The sequence below is a fragment of the Mastomys coucha genome, unplaced genomic scaffold (assembly GCF_008632895.1).
Source record: "Mastomys coucha isolate ucsf_1 unplaced genomic scaffold, UCSF_Mcou_1 pScaffold5, whole genome shotgun sequence".
Lineage (NCBI taxonomy): Eukaryota > Metazoa > Chordata > Mammalia > Rodentia > Muridae > Mastomys > Mastomys coucha.
Genome location: NW_022196911.1, coordinates 83,517,498 through 83,540,776, shown reverse-complemented (window position 1 = coordinate 83,540,776; position 23,279 = coordinate 83,517,498). Strand labels below are relative to the sequence as shown.

At 46.8% G+C, this 23,279-nt stretch overlaps 1 protein-coding gene and 1 long non-coding RNA gene across 3 annotated transcripts in view; one reads left to right on the top strand and one right to left on the bottom strand.

The window, feature by feature from the left end:
• Window positions 1-23,279, bottom strand: part of Rnf43 (ring finger protein 43) — a 71,071-nt gene that overhangs the window by 17,060 nt on the left and 30,732 nt on the right. For both annotated transcript variants that reach the window (XM_031352035.1, XM_031352036.1), the window contains exon 3: window positions 551-673. In XM_031352035.1, coding sequence (XP_031207895.1) covers window positions 551-673 — 123 coding nt within the window. The remainder of the gene's footprint in view (window positions 1-550; window positions 674-23,279) is intronic.
• Window positions 10,407-17,545, top strand: LOC116077471. The gene is made up of 3 exons (XR_004113251.1): window positions 10,407-10,535; window positions 17,052-17,178; window positions 17,282-17,545. It is a non-coding gene; the product is annotated as an uncharacterized LOC116077471 (long non-coding RNA).

Here is a 23,279-nt window from a genome sequence, read left to right as displayed (position 1 = left end):
GGGGGGCTTGAAGGAATCGGGCTTAGCATTCTTAAAATGATGTGTTACTTTTTTATGTGTATGTGTTTTGCCCAAGTGTGTGTGGCTGTGTACCACCTGTGTTCCTGGTTCCAGAGGAGGGCACACCAGAGTCCCTGCAACTGAGTTACAGATGGTTGTGAGGTACCATATCGGTGCTGAGAATTGAACCCAGATCTTCTGAAAGGGCAGCCAGAGTTCTTAACCACTGAGCTCAGCCACCTCTCCAGCCTCAAGGGCCTTATCATTCATTGTCTCTCTTTCTTAATTTTTTTTTGGGGGGAGGGGATCTGTTTTCCCAGACAAGGTTTCTCCGTAGTCCTGTTCCAGCTATTCTGGAACTCACTCTGTAGACCAGGGTGGTATTAAACTCAGAAGTCCTCCTGCCTCTGCCTCCTAAGTTCCAGGATTAACAAGGTGTGTGCCATTATTGCCCAGCAGGCTTATGATTCTTGAGACAAGGGAATGAGAGACTTGGGGGAGCTCACAGCCCATGCTGGGTACAGTGGAGGAGTGTAGTATGAGGATCTACCTTACTGGCCAGTGACAGGCAGGGGCGTGGAGCTCGTCGAGGACTCTCCAGCTTGACGATGCTGATGAACCCAGGCTCAAGGTTGTCGTCATCACTGGCGTTGCACAGGTACAGGGGGTGGGACTGCAGAGAGACAGACAGACATTTGGGTTAGACGAGCTCTAGCAGGCAGCTGTGAGCTATGTACAAGAACCAAGTATAGCGACAAGCAGTGGTGGGGCACACCTTTAATCCCAGCACTTGGGAGGCAAAGGTAGGCAGATTTCTGAGTTCGAGGCCATCGTGGTCTTCAGAGTGAGTTCCAGAACAGCCAGGGCTACACAGAGAAACCCTGTCTCAAACAAACAAACAAAAGAACCAAGCACAGCTCTAGTACTCTAGCTAGGTTCCAGGTTGGCCTTTGGTTTTGTTTGTTTGTTTGTTTGTTTTAAATTTTTTTCAAGACAGGGTTTCTCTGTGTAATAGCCCTGGCAATCTCGTAGTGAGGGTCACCCTTTTTGAGATAGGATAGCCTGGAACTTTTTGTAGACCAGGCTGGCCTTGAACTCACAAAGATCCTCCTGTCTCTGCTTCCAGAGCGCTGGGATCGAAGGCATAGTCCACCACACCCAACTTAGGTTGGTTTCTCTTAAAATTTTTAGAAATAAATTTATTACTACTGTGTATGCATATGTGCGTGTATGCGTGAGGCAGGCAGGGGCGAGGCACATATGTGCTGTGGTGTGTACATGGGGCTCAGAGGTCAAGTCTTTGTTTTTCTCTTTCTGCCTTGGAGTCTGGGGACATGCAATCAGGTTCTCAGGCTGCTTCTACTTGCTGAGCCATCTTCCTGGCTCTGAGTAGGCAGGTCTCTTGGTACTATAAAAGAATAGACATTAGCCGGGCATGATGGCCGATGGCCTGTAACTTCAAATTCAGGAGGCAGGAGGTTTGCCAGAAGTATGAGGCTAACCTGGATTACATAGTGAGTTTCGGGCTATCCTATCTCAAAAAGGGTGACCCTTACTACTAGACTGCTTCATATTAAATAGAAATCATTGTTTGTCACTTCAGAGGTGCTGGAGGTAGAGGGGATGGGGCGGGTGGGAAGGAGAGGTATCTCCACGGGGACTTAAATGAACCTGCTGTCAAACAGCTGTAGCACCCTTAAGCCATACCCAACAAACCAAATACAGCCGGCTCCTTTCCTGATCACATTGTCTGCTGATTCCTGATCTTTCTGCTTGCTCCCAAACCTCTAAGCTCTGAGAGCACTCCCCTGCTCCTAGGTGCCAGGCTCTGAGGATGCTGTGTGCTTCTGCATCTGCACCTTCTGCTGCATCTGTGTCTTCTACCCTTGATCCCCAGGCAGTGCCAGATGTTACCGATACCCCTTTGGTTTGCCCCAGTAGTTCTTGCTCTGTAGATTCTGTCCTGTGTCTTCTTCTGACTCTGGATATCTGCCCCTGCTGCTCTCATTTTGCACTTGTGTGTCCATCATGGGATCAAGCAAGCTGTCGGAAGGGCTGCCAATCAATATGGACTACCTTGCTTTGCATCATAGCCTTGATAATGAAACCTCTGGGTAGGGGTGCTGGGATTGCAGAACTTAAGGATAACTGGGCTGGTGGTAATGGACATTTAGTGTGGGAGGAAGGTTATATGCTTTTGTCTCCAGAAAATGAAAGGCATGAGGTTGACCTCTCTCTTCAGTGACTACACTAGCTTTAGCTTGCCTATCCAACCATCCATCCATTCCTTTCATATGTGTATGCACCCGTGTGTGTGTGTGTGTGTGTGTGTGTGTGTGTATATACATGCGCATGCATACAATATCCAGAGGCTGATATTGGAATTATCAACCCATTGCTCTCTACCTTACTTTTTTGTTGTTGTTGTTTTGGTTTTTTCGAGACAAGGTTTCTCTTTATAGCCCTGGCTGTCCTGGAACTCACTCTTTAGACCAGGCTGGCCTTGAACTCAGAAATCCTACTGTCTCTGCCCCCCAAGTGCTGGGATTAAAGGCATGCGCCACCACCGCCCGGCTCTACCTTACTTTTTGAGACTGGGTCTCTCATTGAGCCTGGAGATTGTCAACTAGGCTAAGCTAGCTAGCCAGCATGCCCCAGGGACTTGCCTGTGTCTGTCTCCCTGTCTCCTCAGAACTTCGGATTACAGGTGTATACCACCATGCCAACCAGGCTGGCCTCAGACACAGAGATTCACCTGCCTCTGCCTCCCAAGTGCTGGGATTAAAGGCGTGAGCTATCAAGATTTATAATCCTATTTTGTATACATGAGTGCTGCCTAAACATGCACAATTTGTGTACCTGGTGCATGAGGAGGCCAGAAGAGGGCAACACATCCCCTAAACATGAATTATAGACAGCTGTGAGCTGCCACATGGGGGTTGGAAACCAAACCCAGGCTCTCTGCAGGAGTGGTGTTTCTTTAGCTGGTGGCCAGCTTTTTAAACACTGTGCTGGGGAGGTTGAACTCCAGTCCTCCCTTTGTGTGACAAGCACTGTACTGACTAAGCCATCTCCCCAGCCTTCCCTTCATCTCTTCATTCTACCAAGCTGGAAGGCTCCCACTGTGCCATGTGAACATGCCGCCTTGTGGTGTCATGATGCTAGTGTGTCCAAGAGACTGGGAGGATACAAGAAGCAGAGACTAATAATTCCATATAAGGAAGAGAGTGTTTTTTTTCACAAGCGTGACTCAGTTGCCTTGCTGGGGACTGATTAAATGTGTTCACCAGGAAGACCAACAGAAGAGGCGGGAGTGGAGACATCATTCATTCCAGCAAAGGAAGCCTCGGGTTGAGGTGGGATTTAGGAAGATGGGGCAGGCATGACAAGATGGCAGGAGATGAGGCTGGGAAGGATGCAGTGGGAACTACAGGCTCACACACGAGGAGGAGTCCTGTGGTGATTCAGAGAGAATCTGTGTGGAGGAGAGTCAGACATGGCCACTCGGACACAACAGAAACTCTTAGGACGTAGAAATTAGCCACAGAAGTGCACCACTTTGACTAGCATGCCCTTCCTTCACGGGCTAACTCTCTGAGATCCCAAGACTCCCTCACACTGAGCAGAGAGCAGATCAGGAAAGGGGAAGATGTGCAAATATTTACCCACTCTGTCCCCAGCCCTAACCCAGAGCAACACTGTTGGAGGATGCTCCTGGCAAGGTGGAAGGGGAAGAGGACCTAGAAAGAAGTCACCAGATTGACTCTAAACCAGCAACCAAGGGTATGAGAACTAGAGGCAGCTGGCCATTTTCAGTGTCTCCTGCCTTTCAGGGCTTCAGGCCCTATCTCACTTGAGAGACAGGCACTGCCTCCTGGGACACAAGAAGCCAAAGTCATGCAGGACTAGAACTTAGCTCACCTGACTCCATTCTCTACCGTCATGGGGCTCGATAGGAATGCAGAGTCAGCCTCCATTGACCTGGCTAACAGTGACCACAAAGGGAATAGTGGTTTGCACTGATCTGTTTGCACTGGCTGTTCAAAGCACCTACATATCACTGTGAAGTAGAAAGCTGTTGTCCCTTCTTTGAAGATGAGGAACGCATGCACCAAAAGGCCAAGTAAGGTCCCCATGGGGACGCAGCTGACCCCAGCACTCAGGAGGCTGAGGCAGGCGGATCTTTGTGAGCTCAAGGCCAGCCCGGTCTATATAAAGCCAGTTAGTTCCAGGACAGCCAGGGCTTGGTTACACAGAGAAACTGTTCTTAAAAAACAGAAAAAAAAAAAAAGAGTACAGGGCTGGTAACTGACACCACCAGGATCAGAGCAAATAGGAGAATACATTAAAGCGCAAAAAGGCGAAACATACAAAGGAGCTGGGCCCAGGGTCACGGGCCTGCAATCACAGTACTGAGGGCTGAGACTGAACAGAAGGAAAGCCAACGGGGTCCAGGCCAGCCTGAGCTACAATGTGAGCATCTGTTTGTAAATGTTTACATTTGACTTGGAAAGTTTGCTATCTTCCCCCAACTTAAGACCAAACTGCTTGCCTTACTAATTTATATGGAGTCTCTTCTGGCTTGTTTGTTTGTTTGTTTGTTTGAGACTTGGTATGTAGACCAGCAACTTGCAGCAAGCCTCCCTGTCTCTGCCTCCCAAGTACTGAGATAAGTGTGCCCCATCGTGCCCAGCCAATCAAAAGGCCCAAGTACAAGTCCCTAGAATGCTGGTGACCCCCAGGATGTTGTTGTAGGTGCTATCCACACACATTCTCTTTTGCAGGAGCTTGGGGGGACAGGGTCTCTCTGTGTAGCCTTGACTGTTCTGGACTTGCTTTGTAGACCATGCTGGACTCAAACTCACAGAGATCCACCCACTTCTGCCTTCTGGAGTGCTGGGATTAAAGCCATGTGCCACCACCACCCGTGACCCAGCCCACCCACAGTCTTGGTCCCCCACACATAGCCTCATCTTCTCTAGAGTACCAGACCCCTATGTCCAAAGGCTCTCTAGATCCTTCTGAGAGAAGGGTCTTAAGTGAGACACCTCAAACCTAGCCTGCTCAAGCCTGACGTGAAGTCTAGATGGATCACTGTGTAGTCTATAACTGGCTCCCCAGTGTTCTCTTTCAGGGGTCAGAAGCATGATGCCACCCAGCTAGGGGCTAACCTCCCAGTCTCCTCAGTTCCTTCAAATGTAAGTCACCATGTAAGAAATCAACAGCCGGGCGGTGGTGGCGCACGCCTTTACTCCCAGCACTATGTAGTGAAGGATGACCTTGAGTTTCTGATCCTACTGCCTCTCCCTCCAAGGATTAGGATTACAAATATGCACTACCAGCTGGGTAGTGGTGGTGTATGTACGTCTTTAATCCCAGAGAGACAGACAGACATCTGGGTTCTAGCTCTAGCAGGCAGCTGTGAGCTATGTACAAGAACCAAGTATAGTGACAAGCAGTGGTGGTGCATGCCTTTAATCCCAGCACTTGGGAGGCAGAGGCAGGCGGATTTCTGAGTTCGAGGTCAGCCTGGTCTACAGAGTGAGTTCCAGGACAGCCAGGGCTACACAGAGAAACCCTGTCTCGAAAAAACAACAACAAAAACAAAAAACAAAACAAAAAAGAAATCAACAAATTGCCAGCTTCCAGCACTTAGGAGGCAGAGGCAGGAGGATCTTTTTGAGCTCCAGGACAGCCTGAGCTACATAGTGAGATCCTGTCTCAAAAACCAATAAAGGAAAGAATGAGAGAATGAATGAATGAGTGAATGAACAAGTGGCTCTCCAGATTTGATCAGTTCTATACAAATACTTCTCCAAACCCTTCTCACTGTGGCGGCTCCAAAGAACCCTCTCCTGCCGTCTCAGGCAGAGAGTAACCATCTAGTTCCAGGTTCATCATAAGGTGAGAGGCTCAGGAGACCATTCGGTTTCCTGCCTGCCTCTTTACTCCTGTTTCTCCCAACTCCGCCCTGCTCCTTATTTACACCTGCCACCGCCATAGCTACCCTGAGTTACGAGAAACTTAACTAGGGTTGCCTTACTGCGCCCATCCCTTCCTACAGTGGCAAGAGTGGCTTCGGTGCTAACTTGAGCATGCTTGTCTCTATGGAGAGCTCTCAATAGGCTCCTCAAAGGTCTTGGGATGAAGTCTGTAGTCTTGACTGCCTGACCTGCGCTCAGGGGACATGGCTTGGTGGGTAAAGGCACTTGGGTGAACCTCGACCCTGGAACCCACAGAAAGGTAGAAAGAGATAACTCTATAAAGTCGACTATCTGACCTCCGCAGGTATGCGTGCACAGTACACACATACAGACACACGGATACATTTTTTAAAGGCTGTGTCTGGACTGGGCTTACCTCATGGTTTACTCTCTTCCTATACCCACCTTCCCTGTGACCCTGTCCAAAAATAACAACCTGCTTCACTTCCCTAAACATACTGTAGGCATTTGCCAATCTGCCCTGCATTTCCCTAACTAGTCTTAACCCCACTGTGGTGCATTTTCTGCTGTCTTTCCTCCCCAGCCCCCAGGACACCTGCCCCCTCCCCCCTGTTGTACGTGGGGTACTCAGGACTTGTTGAGTAGTTATCGAGGGTCTATAACCAGAAGGCTGACAGATAATTGAGTGTACACCAGAACTTGGCAATGGCTGCTCTGAGGAAGATGGGTGAGGGGAGTGGGTAAGGGAAGACTCTGGAACTGGAGGACCAAGAAATAACAAGAGCTTTCTTATTCTTTGTGTATTTCCTTTCCTGTCTTTTCTTTCCATCTCCTTGCCTCAGGAGCATTTGCTAAAGACCAATGCTGGCTAAAGCCCCCTTCTTTTCCTGGCTTTGGTGAAAAATGAACTCTTTGAGGAAGTGTGGGTGTCCTGAAGGCAGAAAGGAGGGGGGCGTGGAGGGAGGATTCTGTCTCCAGACCCTAAGATGCACCTTAGAGGGGTGGATGGGACCTAGATGAGCCCAGCACTGGAAATCTGCAGCCTGCGCCCCAGGAGGGGTCTGGTGCCTGCAGAATGACTGAACAATAGACATGAACAGGCTGTCCCAAGCAGAGGAGTGTCGTCTCAGATTTTTCCCCTTTCTCTTTCTCCATCTCTCCTCTTCTTTCTGAGACAGGGTCCCATGTAGCCTAGGTTAGCCTCAAACTCAGTAAGTCGCTGAGGATGACTGTATGTACTTCTGATTTCCCCTGAGTCCTGAGGTTACAGGCCTGTGTCCCAGCATCTGATTGACTCGGGGCTGGGGTGGAACCCAGGCTTCAGGCTGCTAGGTAAGCACTTTACTGACTGAGCCGCCTCCACAGACAATAAATATATCCAAACCTTTCTTTTCTTTCAATACTGGAGATGGGGCCCAGGACCTTGCACATGTGACACAAACGGTTTTCTCTGAGCTACAGTCCTGGATCTTCCTCCTCTAATCTCAAAGAGCACTTGCATCTGGATAAGACATGTGTGGTGATAAGCTTGGGTACCAGAGGGTGGCCTAGTTAGTCTAGGTTTCAGAAAACTCAGGGTTTTTGTGCTACTTTGTGAAGGGATGCTCCCTTGAACCAAATTTCTGCTTGCTTTGAGAGGTAGGGCCTCGGAGTCAGATTTAACAGAAAATATGTGTCATTTCTTACACAGTCCCATCAGTAGTGTAAGAAACACACTTGCCACATTCTGCATGGTTTGACTTAGTTACAATGGGAGCTTTGCAAGAGCCCTCAGATTAAACATGAAAAGCAGTCATTCCCACCAAGAAAGACTCTGAATTATCTAGCTAGGAAGCTTGTTGCTGGGGGGACACCTTCCAGGCATTCCAGCCAAAGGGAGGGCTCTTGGTGTGACAACAGATCTAGGGGACAGGGCTCCTTAACCACAAATAGGAAAGTGTGCGCCTGCCCATTATTTCAGTGATACTAGAAGACGAGAGCTTTTAAAATCCAGTGAGGGTGAGGGCGTGACTGGGCGTGGCTCCCAGAAATTGGAGGAAATTAAGGATTAGTGACTGGTGTGTTCCTAAGAAAGGCCATGAGTTGGGATGCACCCGTGCTAGAGGTACCATGAGGGAGAAGTCAGGAGGAATACTTGCCAGGTGCAGATCATTCAGGTTTCCAGGTGGCTTTGCACACACAACCCCTTGGCAAAGACATGTAAACTAGTGCATGCGTTTGTGTTAAAATCCTTTTGTTCTAAGAGACATGGATGGTATGGCTATGTGGCTTAGGGTTGCCATGAACCCAGAGGGCTCTAGTGGCCCTTCTGCTTTAGCCTCCGAAGTAGCTAGGACTACAGGTGTAGAGCACAGCTCCCAGCTCATGCTTAGTTTTAGAGACAGGGTCTTGCTATGTAGCTTGGGTTGACTTAGACTCCTGTCTCTTCTGCATTAACTTACTCAGTGCTAGAATGACAGGCATGTCCATGGCACCTAGCCATATTTCATAGCTTTAAGTCCACTGTTCTTCCTTGAACTTAATCTTTCTGGTTTAATTTCCTCCCAAGACAGAGGTAAGGTTAAAAAAAAAAACCGATCTCACGATTTACCTGTGGGCCCTCAGGGGAATTATTCTCTGAGCATCTTAGCCTTCATTTCAGGACGGGAACAACAAGGAGGAAAAAAAACCCGATTTTGCTTGTCCTGAAGACTAGAGGTAATGACTAGTAAATGCTCAACCCAGACCAACATCTAACAAGTGCTCATTAAACGGGAGCTGGCTTTATTATTGTACTTGCAATAATAATTCTCTTCTTATTCCTGGAAGAGACAAAGCCCTTTATGACTCCTTCCTCCCTTGGCCACCAATGTGCTTCTCAAAGCTAGCATTCTGCCAGGTACAGTCTGGGACGGCTCATTATCCTCCGTCACTTCCCTCCAGTTCTCAGCCCTGCAAACCCCACCAAACAAGCTCTTCCAGTTTCCAGCCCGCCTTCTTCCCACGTGACCTCATTACGGGCCCCACTGAGGGCATTCCAGGGCTCTGCTCAGCTCTGGACTTTACTGCTGGTTGGTCTTAGTTCTTTGGGCATCTCTCTCCTCCTCTTTCTTGGGTGTGGGCTTCTGCAAACCATTCTGCACTCTCTCTTGTCTCCTGGCCCTCTCCTCCCCCTACCTCTGCTGCAATCATCTTTCAGTTCTCTGATTCCACACTCAGACCTTCACCCAAGGCCTTGGACAGGTAACTTCACTGCCTGCTACAATTTTGCCTTTGTAATCAGGAGCCCTGGCCAGACATCAAAGGCGCCCTTCTCCCTACTTCCTCTTTCCAGATTTTATAATCGTCCTCAGCAGTGCAACCTCCATTTCTTGAACTTAGAACTACCTGACTTTTATCTCGGGCGGCAGGACACACCAGCGTCATAAAAATAAAGCTCCTGCTGCTTGCTGGTTGGGGAAAGCAGACCCAGCCTGTGGGCTTGGCTCTCCTGGCTCTCGTAAGGCAGCCAACTTCACAGAGACTCTGGGTTTGCTCACCTGGCCCTCCCTTTAAAGAGGTTGATGCTCACCTGCTGCAAACTAGATCCTAACCATGATTGGACCTGGAAACTTTGAGAACTGTTTTCTCATTCCCACGAGAACCTGTCTCTGGGAAGGCAGTTTCCCAATGAAGTTGAAATGCTGGGCAATTGCCAAGAAGAGTTTCTCTTTGTTTTTATATTTTATTTATTTTATTTTGTTTTGAAGCAGGGTTTCATATAACCTAGGCTGGCCTCAGATTCATTATGTAACTGAGGCTAGCCTTGGATGATCCTCGTGCTTCTACTTCTCAAGGGCTAGGATGGCCTGCCTGGACACTGTGTACTTCTTTAAGCAACAGAAGATCATGTTGGTAGGGAGGGAAGCTCTTTATGGAGCAGAGATGCTAGCGAGCGAGAGGGCAGACCAGACCAGATGCATTAGAATGGACTAGTGAAGTGGAAAGGCCGAAAAGGGAAAGGGCCTGTTCATAGGGAGTCTGATTTTGGGGGTTTTACATATCTCAGGCCTGGTGTAAGAATGAAAAAAGCAGGACTGGAGTGATGGTTCAGTGGTTAAGAGCACTGGCTGCTTTTCAGGAGGTCCTGGGTTTGATTCCCAGTACCCACATCCAGTGACTCACAACTGCCTGTAACTATAGTTCAAGGGGATCTGACCCCCTCTTCTGGCCTCCATGGGTACCAAGCACACATGTAGTGCACATACATACACACAGGCAAAACACCCACATCCATAAATAATAAAAATTTAAATGAAGGAGGGAATAACCTGGATATAAGTTTACAAAGGAGATACAAATTGCTGAATATGTAGCCTAGGTCCTGCCTATCTGAGATCTTCAAAACCTGCTTTCAGTTTGGTGTGGCACAGGTCTACAGTTCCAATTACTTGGGAGGATAGGGTGGGAGGATCCATCAGTCAGGACTAGGCAATACGGCAAGGCCCTACCTCAAAGACAAACCTGCTTTTTCACCGAAGAAAATGGAACTCTAGTTAAAGGAGGTTACGTTCTAGACTGAGTCCTTACCCTGTCTGCATCACCACACCTCCAGGACTACAAGTCAGAGAGGTAGGCCTCCTTCCCATGTGAGCCCCTCACAGAGCTGCAGTACAGGCAACTGGGCAAAAAGGCTTCAGAATCTAGGTTTCTTGGCTTAGCAAGCCAGAGCCTGGATCTATCTGCTTTTTTACCTCTGGGCCTCTCTCTCTGCACTGCCTCCCAGGCTCAGCATCCTTCTTCCTGATAGGATTTAATGTCATCTCTTTTTACATCACCCCTCCCCCAAGAGAAAGGGCTTCTCCGTGTAGCCCTTGCTGTCCTGGAACTGGCTCTGTAGTCCAGGCTACCCTCGAGCTCACAGATCTGCCTGCCTCTGCCTCCCAGTGCTGAAATTAAAGGGGGGATGCAGAGATGCTTTTCCGGTGAATGGTCCTTGTTAGTTTGGGATGGGAAAGTGTGTCCTAAAATTAGAGGTCACAGAAGCTCAGACTGAAACAATGGCTCTCTTCCCCTGGCTCCCCCAGCCCCCTAGGAAAGACCTCATTCTTCCGCGTGAAAATGTTATGTGTCCCTGTCTTTATGTCAAAGCTCCATGACGTTATTAGACCCCTTGATGTGAGAACAGCTTCGGTGGGGTTTTCCTACCTCATACTCTGCCTAGTCTCTTTGTGTGGCTCAAAAGCAGAAGAAACAAGAGCCGGGTTACTCGGGGGTGCTTCCGGGTAAGCAAAGACCAGGTGGCTTCGCCAAGGGCAGAGGGGGAGCTCTCAGCCGCCACTCCACATGCAGATCTTATGCTATTACTAAGTCACACACCCACACAAAGATGTTCCCATCATTGATGACTGCTGTGCGACGGCGGTCCAATGAGCCCGCCATGGAGGTTATGCTGCTGGAGTGCAGCCCGTGCTAGCGTTCCCGGCAATACTGATGGAAACAAATCCACTGTGTTGACAGTTGTGAAAGGTGCACCACGTACACGTGTGCACAGCGGCCACTGATGATAAACCACTGTGGGGAATGGCTCATGCTTCTCCTTCGCCCTGGGGTTTTTTAATCATTATTTTAACACCTTGGACTTACAGAGAGTTTGCTGTAAAACTGTGCCATGCTACGCTGGCGGCAGCTTGCTACGTTTTATTTTTACCTTGTCTCTTGAGCGCATCAAGAAGCCATGCTGAGCAGGGCATGCGGGTGCATGCCTGCAATCCCAGCACTGGGGAGGCAAACAGAGGAGGAATGATGATGGCGCAAGGTTAAGACTAGCCCAGTCTACATAGTGACTTTCAGGCCAGCGAGGGCTACATAGGAAGATTTCAAAAAGCTCCCAAGTCATATGCTAAGAAAAAAAAAAAGAAAGAAAGAAAGACCCCTTGCCTCCAGAAAGAAGCCACAGAAGTACACATATAATCCCTGTAACTGGTAGGCTGAGGCAAGAGAATAACCATAAGTTCTAGTCTTGTCAAGGGCCTGGTGATGTAGCTCAGTTGGCAGAGTACATGCCTAGCATACACAAAGCCTTAGTTTTGATCTCCAGTACCATATAAAAGGAATCACAGTGACACATGCCTGTAATCTAAGGATTTTTGGGAGGCAGAGACAGGAACAGTTCAGTCATCCTTGGCTTCATAGAGTTCAAGGCAACCTGGGTTGTAGTTCAAAACAACAACAACAACATCTCCCAAACAAGAGATTCCATTGCCCTAAGTACAAGCTGGGTGTGGTTGGCACTCCAGGAAACAAAGGCAGGAAGATCAGGAGTTCAAGGCCAGCTTCAGGTACACAGGGAGCTTGAGAACAGCTTGTATTACAGGAGACCTTTTTGGAAAACACAACACAAATGGGGGAATGGGGGGAGAGGGAGAGGACAAGGGGGAGGGAAAGAATCTACCTCAAGGGACTGGCTTGTAACCATGTTGGCACAATGACAAAAGTGACCATCACATTTCTCAGAACATCCCCTTTGTTAGGAACAATTTCCAGGTACAGAGGCACTAGGAAATTATAGTTATGAGTAAATAAGAAGGGCCTATCAAGACTCAGTGATTATATCAAGTATCTTGAAGGCTGAGAAAAAAATACAAATTTGAAGCTCTCAAAAGTTAAAACCTTAAAAGATGCTGGGCACTTGGGGTCTGGGGCAAGAGAATGGTTAGGCTTGAGGCCCATCTGGGCTACAGAGTGGCTTTACATGCACACACACACACGCGCACACACACACACACACGCGCACACACACACACACACACACACACACACACACACACACGCACACACACGCACGCACATACACACACACTTCTTTAAAGGTACCCTAGTCATGTGACTTGGGCACCTATCCTCCACCAGGTGAAGTACTCAAGACTCAACTTCCGAGAGGGCCTGCAGATCCCTGAGTTCTGACACAGTCCCAGGACGCGGCAGTACAGAAAGCAACCCTGAGTCCTGTCAGGTCTATCCAACCCTATCCCAAGAGGCCCTTCGCAGGGAAGCCAAGGTCTAAGGCAAGTGGCTGTTTCTAGGGAGAAGACCTAAGCCTTTTACTTCCAAGATGAAAGCTTCTAGAAGCTTCGCCCAAGGCCCTTCTTAGGCAGGGCCTTACTCATCTCCTCCCACTGTAAGTTAGCTGATTGTCCTTAACCCAATAGACGGTCTCAAACAGCTTCGCCATGACCTGCCTTATGCTTTCACTGTTTCTATTCTGACCAAACTTAGGTCCAAGGAGGTAGGAGCATAGAAACTGATGGAAGCGGGTGGTGCTTTCTTCCAAGTCATTATTAAGATGATTAAGACTTCGGCTAGACTCAGTGGTGCATGCCTTTGATCCCAGCACTCAGGAGATAGAGGCAGGTGGATCTTGTGCATTCAAGGCCAACCTGGACTACAGATCGAGTTCTAGGACAGCTAAAGAGCACACAGAGAAACCCTGTCTTAAGAAAACAAAACAAAAGAAAAAAGGTTAAGACTTTGAAGTTTAAAAGGCCCAAGACTAAAGCCAGACAGTTACTTATGGCAATACTAAAAGAGCCAGGTGTGGTAGTAAGTGCCTTTAATTCCAGCACTCAGAAGGTAGAAGCAGACAGAGCTCTGAGAGTTCCAAGACATCCAAAATCACACATAGAAATCCTGTCTCAAACCAAACCAAAGCAGCAATAAACAAAACAAAACAAAAACAAAAACAACAAAAACAAAAAAATAAAGAAAAGGAGAAAAGAATGAAATCTAAGGAAACCAGAGTATCCATTTAAAGATTTATTTATTTATTTATTTTAATGTATATGAGTACACTGTAGCTGTACAGATGGTTGTGAGCCTTCATGTGGTTGTTGGGAATTGAATTTTTAGGACCTCTGCTTGCTCCAGTCAACCCTGCTTGCTCGCTCTGGTCAACTCTGCTTCGCTCAGTCCCTGCTCGCTCTGGCCCAAAAGCTTTATTAATTGTGATACATAAGTACACGGTAGCTGTCTTCAGACGCACTAGCAAGAGGATGTCAGATCTCATTATGGGTGGTTGTGAGCCACCATGTGGTTGCTGGGATTCGAACTCAGGACCTTTGGAAGAGCAGTCAGTGCTCTTCCCCACTGAGCCATCTCTCCAGCCCCCCAGAGTATCTATTTGAATGCACCAGAGGCTCATCTGAACTTCCAGTGGAACCAGTGAGCATATAGCTTCAGTGGAAGCATGTGAAAGGGCTTAACTTCAACTGATCAGCTGGGTAGTATCTTCCAGCCTAGTCTCCAGCTCCGTTCCAGCTGCTGACTTCTACAGCCAACTTCCTTTGTAGCTGAAAAGCTCGGAAGCGGGAGATGCTGTCTCCCCGAATGGACCAGTTCAACTAAGTCTTCTCAGCCCATCGTGTAAACGCCATCTGGTGAATGGGGATGGGTGACACTCTATGGTTCAACTTGGTTGATCCCAGTTCCCAGTTCCTGGGCAGTATCATGGATCACATTTACATTCAAAATGGAAAAATTGTGAGACATGGGACACTGAGCTTCACTAAAGAAACAATAGATGGAACACAGGGTGGTGGCACTTACAAATTACATCAGGAGGAAATACACACAAAATTATTCAAGCCACCAGCCAACTCCGATGCTCAGTGTACCCCCAGAAGCTATTGGGAGGCTGACATCAGGCCAAAGAGGCTTCTGTTCAGAAGAGACAACGGCCAGGAAAGGCTTGTGTTGGAGACAGCCCAAAGGCTCCAGCCTGACAGCCTTTGACCACAGCTCTGATTCCTTGTCCATGGGGTGGCCCCGGGGGAAGAGGCCTGCCTTGGGGGTACTGTTTAATGATTTGCCAGCAAAGAACACAGCAAACAGAGAGCTGGCAGCGGCAGGGACGACACAGGAGAGTAGGTGTTTTAGTCCCACCCGCAGTATAACCTTCCAGGCCTGGAGTAAAGAAAAAAGCGAGATGGCATTGGGAGAGCCTGGGGTGTGGATGCCATTTGGTTGGGGCTCAGCATTTCACTGTGTCTCTGTGTGTGGTACAAGTGCTATGATATCCAGGCACCAATAAAACCAGAAAAAAGTCTTATCTTGTGTATAACAGAAGTATATAGTGTGAGGCTGGAGAGATGTCACAGGGGTGAGAGCACTTGCACTTGTTGCTCTTGCAAAACACCCAGGTTCAGTTCCTAGCACCCACATGGTGGCTAATTAATCACCTGTAGTTCCAGAGAAACAGACATCCTCTTACTGGCCTTCCTAGGCCCTTGCACACCCGTCGTGCAGACACTAACCCATGTGCATAAAATTAAATAAAATTAAAGTCTCTCTCTCTCTCTCTCTTTCTCTCTCTCTCTCTCCCTCGATTTATTTGTTTTATGTGAGTACACTGTCACTCTCTTCAGACACACCAGAAGAGGGCATTGGATCTCATTATAGATGGTTGTGAGCCATCATATAGTTGCTGGGAATTGAACTCAGGACCTCTGGAAGAGCAGTCAGTGCTCTTAACTGCCGAGCCATCTCTCCAGCCCCTAAAGTAAGTCTCTTTTAAAAAAATATATTTAAAAAGTATGATGGGAAAATTTTTTGTATACTAAAGTCCTTTTTCTTTCACTTCCCACGGGCCTTGCCCTATCTTCTTTACAGATCAGGGACAAATGGCTCCACTATGTCCTGTGAGCCAGACTCCTATAATCTTACACTGGTTTGTGCCCTCACCCCTCAAAACAAGGTCCTTCCCTACCCCTGTTCCTAGATTTGAGCACTTTCCATTTATTTCTCTAGAGCCCTCCATCTAATCTATTTAAAATTCTTGGACGACAGAAGATGTTGGTTCTCCTGGAGCAGCTGGAGTCGCAGGCCATTACAAAACACCTTGGTGGATGCTGGAAATTGAACTCAGGTCTTCTAAAAGAACAGCACATACTCTTAACCACTGAGCTACCTCCCCACCCCCTATTCAGAATTCTTAAGTAACTGTTAGTATTAATCAACATTCCATTGTGGCCCCTCCCCTTATCCACTTCCTCTGTGAGAGGTCCTGGCTATGTAGTAGGTGTTCAATAAAATAATAGTCATGTTCTCCTTCCTGCAGGGTACATCCTGAGCTCCTCAGAGGCAAGATCTCATTTCACTGCTTGCATAATGCCAAGCACAAGCAGGTGTTAGGAGAAACGCACATGCTAAGTCATGTTCTAATAAACACATAACATGAGTTTGATGAGTGCCTTTTCATTTGATCGGGAAATGACTCTTTTCAGATTCCTGCTTTCTCTTCAGAAATCTGCAAACCTCCCCGACCCTTCACATTGAACTCTTCTGCCCCAGGGCTGTTATGCAAGCATGTGTATATTGCCTATGGACTCCTTATAAACTCAAAGTCAACTCTACATTTTGGCCCTCATAAAAAGAGAGCGAGTTCTTGCCTTTCCTTTTACCCAGCATGCCTAAGCCCCCTCTCTTACTGCGAGAAAGACTTACCTTTTCTAGGAAGACCTACTTCCTAGTGACCTCTCTCAGGATCAGTGTAGGGAACCAAGAAAAATTGCAAAAGGTCCTCCCACCAACACCTACCACAGGAATGGCTCCACACATGGACAAGTCAGTCAGAAGCCTGTTACAGCCCCGTATACGCATGTACACAAACAGGGTCTTAAAGTCACATGCCAATAGCACAGGAAATGCAAATTCATGGAGAGGTCCACGTTGAGATTAGAGGAACGTGGAACACATGCCTACACTAACTTGGTCTCTGTCCAGGGCTTTGGAAGCACTCTCTCATCATTTGGGGCTCTGAAGAGAATCTCCAGATTTGACCCGAAGCTATCTTGGGGTAGGAGTCATTTAAAGACTGATTTAAATCAGTTTAAGAAAACATTCCTTTAAAAGGGCCCCAAAGAAGTTCTTGCTCCTCACAGGGATGGGCTTTAGCTTTAGTTGGCTGAGCGTCTTGGGTGAACTTCAATCCCTACTAAGATTTTATGACGACCAGGCCCAGTGGTCTACACAGAGAAGTTCTGGGAACTTCAGTTCAGTCCCTGTATTATTCTGATTTTTTTTCACCTAGGGGAGTCTTTTTGCTTACCTGCTAGAGATGAATTGATTTCTTTGTCTTTCCTTTATACTCAGAAAAGTTGATATATATGAAGCCCATGATTACCACTGCCAGCCTATGTTTCAGCTTCCCAAGGGCCTGTAGCCAGCAGTCTACCCAGCCTGGAGGATATCCATACACTGCCTCACACCAAAGGCATATGTATGTGCAATTATTCTAAACATCCTTTAACTTTGTGTGTGTGTGTGGACTATGAGCTCTATGTTGTTTCCTAATTGCTCAAACCTTTCTATTTTCTTGCTAGGCACAGAGAAGATAGCCAAGAGCTGGTAACCGGAACTTCTTCCACGAAGTTATTAAGCTGACCTGGAACAGAAGTTCCTGTTGACATTGGTCAGGAGACTCAGAGAATCGCCATGGGCATACTGAGTGGATAGAGGTGCTTCGAGAGTCAGGGAGGGGAGCCAAATTCCTAGGTTGGAGAGTTCACAGGGCAATGGCGATCAATACAGCACTTTTGATCTGCACAGCTAGCTACTCAGGTACAAAGCAGCACTACCCTTTGTCCTTTTTATGTTTCCCTCCGCTAATGGAACTCTTTACCCTAAATTAAGATGATTACTTAGCTTTGATGTTGCGTTTATATTTGCAAAGTGCTTTATAATCCCCCATTAGCTATTTTATTCTCTTCTCATTAGCGCCACCCACTTCGCAAAGCAGTTTATCTCAAGACTGAAGAGACAACACAGTGAGTGACTGAATCCTGGCCGTAGACTTCATAGACTCAAGCTAAGGGCACTTAACAGACCACACGAGGAGGAAGCGCGGAGTGAAAGAGCCAAAATCTTTACAAGGGTTTTCTTGGAGACAGAGGGAGACCCAAAGGCCAGTCACTCTCCAGTGATTTGATAAAAGCCTGTGCCTTTTTACTTTAATTTATTGGCAATAAAATTGAGAGTTTCTCAGTAGCGCAAATTAAGAGTGTGGCAGCTAAGGGCCCTCTTGATTGACTAATTGCCTCCATAAACAGGGCTGAGAACAGAGGGAAAAAAGTGTCTGAACATAATCGTGCCCATTCATTGTTTCTCGAGAAAGAGAGCAAGAGTAAGTGCAGAGAAGTGTCCCTTGGCGACTCTGAGCCTGGACAGTCTGGATCCTCCTCACTGACCGGGACAGGCTGGCCGGTCCTGCTCTCCTGACTACCCCCTTTGTTACACTTTCCTCTTTCTTCCTTTCCTTTGCCTCTCATGGAAATACACCCGTACTTCCAGAGGATATGCTCTCTCTAGTAGGCACTCTCTTCAGGAGTTCCTATACACTCTAGCGTTTTCAGATGATTCCTACATCAGGTCTCTAAGGGCAACCTGGCCTGTAGTTCCATAGGCCCACAAGACATCATTTGTTGTCTTAATGGGACCCTCGAACTCAGATATACAGAACCTAAACATCACCTTCTCCCAGCACGCCACCCTGAGTCAATAACCCTTCTTGTCTGACTCACCTTTGTTAGCATCTTCACCCTTTCCCTGGAGACGCCGCCGACTGGGCACCCGAGAGCCGCTAAGAATCCTTCCTGTATCTAATCACTAGTCTTGGAGAACTACGCTTTCTGTTGCTAGAGTCAGAGTCTCTAATCAGTCTCTCAACATTCTAACTGTCTCTGTTTCACTGAACTAAGTTCAGACCTTTGCCTATCAATTCGAAGTATTGCTGTTACAGCCTCTGGAAGCAGTAAACTTGGTTTTGCATTTCCTACATCAGGTCTCCAAGGTCCTGACGAGAGGGATCTTCCCTATCTGAATCTCTATCAAAAAAAGGGGGTGGGGGAGGGGAAGCGGGGCCAGAGAGATCTAAAGCAGTTAAGAAGTGTGTATTACTTTTTCAGAGAATCTGAGTTAAGTTCCTAGTGCTGTGCTGGGCGGCTCACACTGCCTGTAATTACAGCTCCAGGGAGATCCGATGCCTCTGGTCTCAGAGGGCATCCACACTCACATGTGTGGACCCAAATACAGGTACACATACACACAATTAAAAATCAAGTTAATTGGTTAGGTGTGGTGGTGCATACCTTAAATCCTAGCACTGAGGAGGCAGAGCAGATGGAGCTCTGTAAGTTCAAGGCCAGCTTGGTCTACATAGTGAGTTCCTGGCCTGATAATAATAATAAAATAAAGCCAAGCGGTGGTGGCGCATGCCTTTAATCCCAGCACTTGGGAGGCAGAGACAGGCGGATTTCTGAGTTGGAGGCCAGCCTGGTCTACAGAGTGAGTTCCTGGCCTGATAATAATAATAATAAAATAAATTAATAATAATAATAATAATAATAATAATAATAATAATAATAATAATAATAAACAACTGTTTGGTTTCAGACTCTGGGACAAGGGACTCATCAAAGCAGACCCGGCCTCCAGGTTCTCCCAGCCTCCCTCAGCCCCTACCTGGCATACCCTGCCCCCAACCCTGAACTTTCCAGCCCAGGGGCAGGGCTGCCCTTCCCCCAGAGGCTCCTCCCTATAGACTCCAGACATTTTGGTATCCTCTTTCTTTTCCTTCTCTCTTTCTCCTCTTCTCCCTCTCTCTGAGAATGCTCTTTCTCAACTTCTCTCTTTCCCCTTTCCCATGGTGACTTCTCTGACCTTTGTCCTTGGGGCCAGTGAACCCTCCTGAGAGCAGCTTCTCAATAAACCTGCATTTAATAGAATCTGATTTGGCTTAAATTGGCTCATTTCACAAATAATAATAATAATAATAATAATAGTAGTAGTAGTAGTAGTAGTAGTAGTAAATTTTAAAAGAGAACAATATCCAAAAAGATCACTGTAGAGAAGAAATCCCGTATTTAAGACACTAGCTATTTTCACACACAGTATGGCTACAAACTATGACTTCTGCTTGTCTCCTTGGGGTCATCTCTGTTTCTTTCCTGAGTGTACCTCTTGTCCAAAACAAATGGTCTGACAGTTCTCACACTCTGTTGGAATATGACATATGCAAATCCCACTTAGCCTTCAAGTGTATACACATGAATGCACTACTTTTTTCATGAGGAATCTATTGTTTTACAGAAATGACCCAAATGTCTTGTGTCCTTTTTTTAAATATTATATACTATTTTTTTACTTTCTGCTTTATATGAGAGTATAATTTTAGGGGAGGCTTGTTTTCATATCTCGCCCAGCAGTGTCCTAACATAATGATCAATAAATGAATGCTTTATTGATATTAAAAGCTTGAGCTTTTGGTCTCCCAAGAGTGTGTTTGAATTACACACTAAGCACTTTTTAAAATAGCAAACAATTGAAAGAGAAGCTAGGTGAGTCTGGAACTTAGTCCAAACCTATGTCAGCCAACAGGAATGGTCCAGACCTTGTTCCCACTTAAGGTACCATAAATTGGTTATTGGGCTAGCCACAGAAATCCATTTGCGTATTTTCATTTTTATTTTATTCTACTTTACTTTGCATGTCAAGGCCAAAGGTCAATGTTGAGAATCCTCCTTGGTTACTTACCACCTTATTTTTGAGATAACATTTCTTCCTGAACCTGGATCTAGAACCTGGATCATTGGTCAGTGAGCTCCCAGAATTTACCTCTCAACTCCGGCCTCACCTCCCAGTGCTGATGTTCTAGATGTATGCGGCTGCACCCAACTTCTCAGCGGGGTGCTGGGATCGACACTCAGGTTCTTATGTTTGTGTTGGAAGTCACTTTCCCAACTGAACTATCTTCCAAGATGCATTTGAATACACTAAACATTATTTTTAGATTGACTTATGAGTGTCTTGCTTGCATATATATGTGTGTACCATGTGTGTGCCTGGTGCCCATGGAGGTCAGAAGAGGATATCAGGTCCCCTTGAACTGGAGTTTGGATGGTTATGAATGACCATGTGGATTTTGGGAACTGAACCCAGTCCTCTAGAGGAGCAACAAGTGCTCTGAACCGCTGAGCCATCTCTCCAGTGACTCTCCCCCACTTGAATACATTTAAGTGAGAACATATTTGTCATAGAAATGGGCAGGACAAATTGCAGGTCATCTGTACTAGGAATTAATCTCCATTAGGCTGACGACGACTCCACCCATGTAGAAAGGAAATCCTAACAGCCATGTGTTTCATGGGTTCTGACGGCGCTCCAGCTAAGATAGAAGTCTACCTTCCTCTGGCTTTCTTCCAATACTTTCCTCTTGGCCCAGTTAACAAGTGGGTAATTATATGACATCAGCTATCATGGGGTGGCTGGAACATAAGGCGGTCTCAGAGAGCCATATAATATGGCACCAAGTTTCTGAGTCACCAACCACAGGTGCACAGACTCTCCCAGCACACTACATCCCTGCTTCAGAAAAGCCGCCTTATCTGCTATTCCTGTTGACACAGTGACTGCACTGAGGGGCATTTTCCTCTGCTCTTCTTTCTCACTGTTTGTTCTCTCTCCGGGCGGGTACTCCTGTGCTCAAGCCTGTAAATGGATTTATTTTATTTGATTTGATTTTTGGTTCTTTGAGACAGGGTTTCTCTGTGTAGCCTTAGCTGTCCTGGAACTCACTCTGTAGACCAGGCTGGCCTTGAACTCAGAAATCCGCCTGCCTCTGCCTCCCAAGTGCTGGGATTAAAGGCGTACTCCACCACTGCCTGGCTTCTGTAAATGGATTCTTATGGTGCAAGAGCGGCACCCAGTCACCAGGCCTCGCTTCTCTCCTCAGGTAGGTTGACCTCAGAAACAGCAGCATATCTGATTGCTCAGCCAACACCCACCTAGAATACTTCAAAGTTGAATCCCCCTCCTAGCCAAATCGCTAACTACTTACTGTCTGTCGCTAAGCTGATACTAAGCCTGGGCATTATCAGACTTGTGTCTGGAGCTGTCTTTCTCCCCAGAATAACAGTCCCTACACTTTCCTCCAAACCCTCTGTAAGTAGGAAGAATCAAATGGTACCCAGTGTTCCTTGTCAAGATACAGGGAATCTCTTGATGTGCGTGTACAGATGGACAGACATGCATAGAGACATTCCCTGTGGATGCATCAGAATGGTACTGAAATGTGTCCTTTTCCAAAGTTGGCAAGTACTGATGAGCAACTACTTTCTTTCTAAATTGTGCTGGGTTGCCCTTAGTCTCCTTGAGGCCAGAACACACATGACACACACAAAAGGGTATATTATCTAGTACTACCATCTGTGGTACAGCCAATAGGCCCTGCAGGATTGTGAGGGTCTTCAAATAGCTCTTAAAGGAGGCAGGGTTTGGATAAGAGAAAAACAGCCATTTTTAAAATATTTTTTTAAAGGAATTATTTACTTATTTTATGTATATGAGTACGTTGCAGCTGTCTTCAGACACCAGAAGAGGGAATCAGATCCATTACAGATGGTTGTGAGCCACCATATGGTTGCTGGGAATTGAACTCAGGACCTTTGGAAGAACAGCCAGTGCTTTTAACCTCTGAGCCATCTCCCCAGCCCCCCCTTTTTTTCTCTCTCTCTTTTCTTAACTTTTTATTATATTATGATGAGAAAAGTTACATGATTTCAATTTATCTGAATTTGTTAACATTTTTTAAAAAGATTTATTTATTTATTATATGTAAGTACACTGTAGCTGTCTTCAGACACACCAGAAGAGGGCATCTGATCTCATTATGGATGGTTGTGAGCCACCATGTGGTTGCTGGGATTTGAACTCAGGACCTTCGGAAGAGCAGTCAGTGTTCTTAACTGCTGAGCCATCTCTCCAGCCCCCCCCCCTTTTTTTTTAAAGACAGGCTCTGGTCTATTGACACCTTTCAAATGGATTTTTTTTTTTAACATCTTAGCTTTATCCTTGAGGAAAGACAAAGGGCTCACAAGTCTTCTTTTGAAAAGAAAAACAGATCTGAGAGGGTCTTAGGCAGGCCACTGAGGTGGCTTGGTAGGTAAAGCTATGCAGGCCAGACAACTCGAGCCTGGTCTCCAGAATGCCCAAGTGCTGTCCTCTGACCTCCATGCCCTTGCCATGGTACATGCAAGTCTGCACTCACACACACAGTAGTAATAATAAAAATAAATAACTTTAAAATGTTTGGAGAGCTGGGGTAGGGTCAATACTATGAAGGTGACTTAAATATCAAGAGCCAGGGTCCGAATGTGTGGAGAGTCAGAGATTTTGGCTCACTCCATCCTAAATGGATGTCTTCATTAAATCAATCCCTCCTTCCCTCTCTCCTCTCCTTCCCTCTTCTCCTCCCTCTTCTCTTCCCTCCCTCCCTCTCTATTCTCCTCCCTCCCTCCCTCCTCTCCCTCCCTCTTCTCCCTCCCT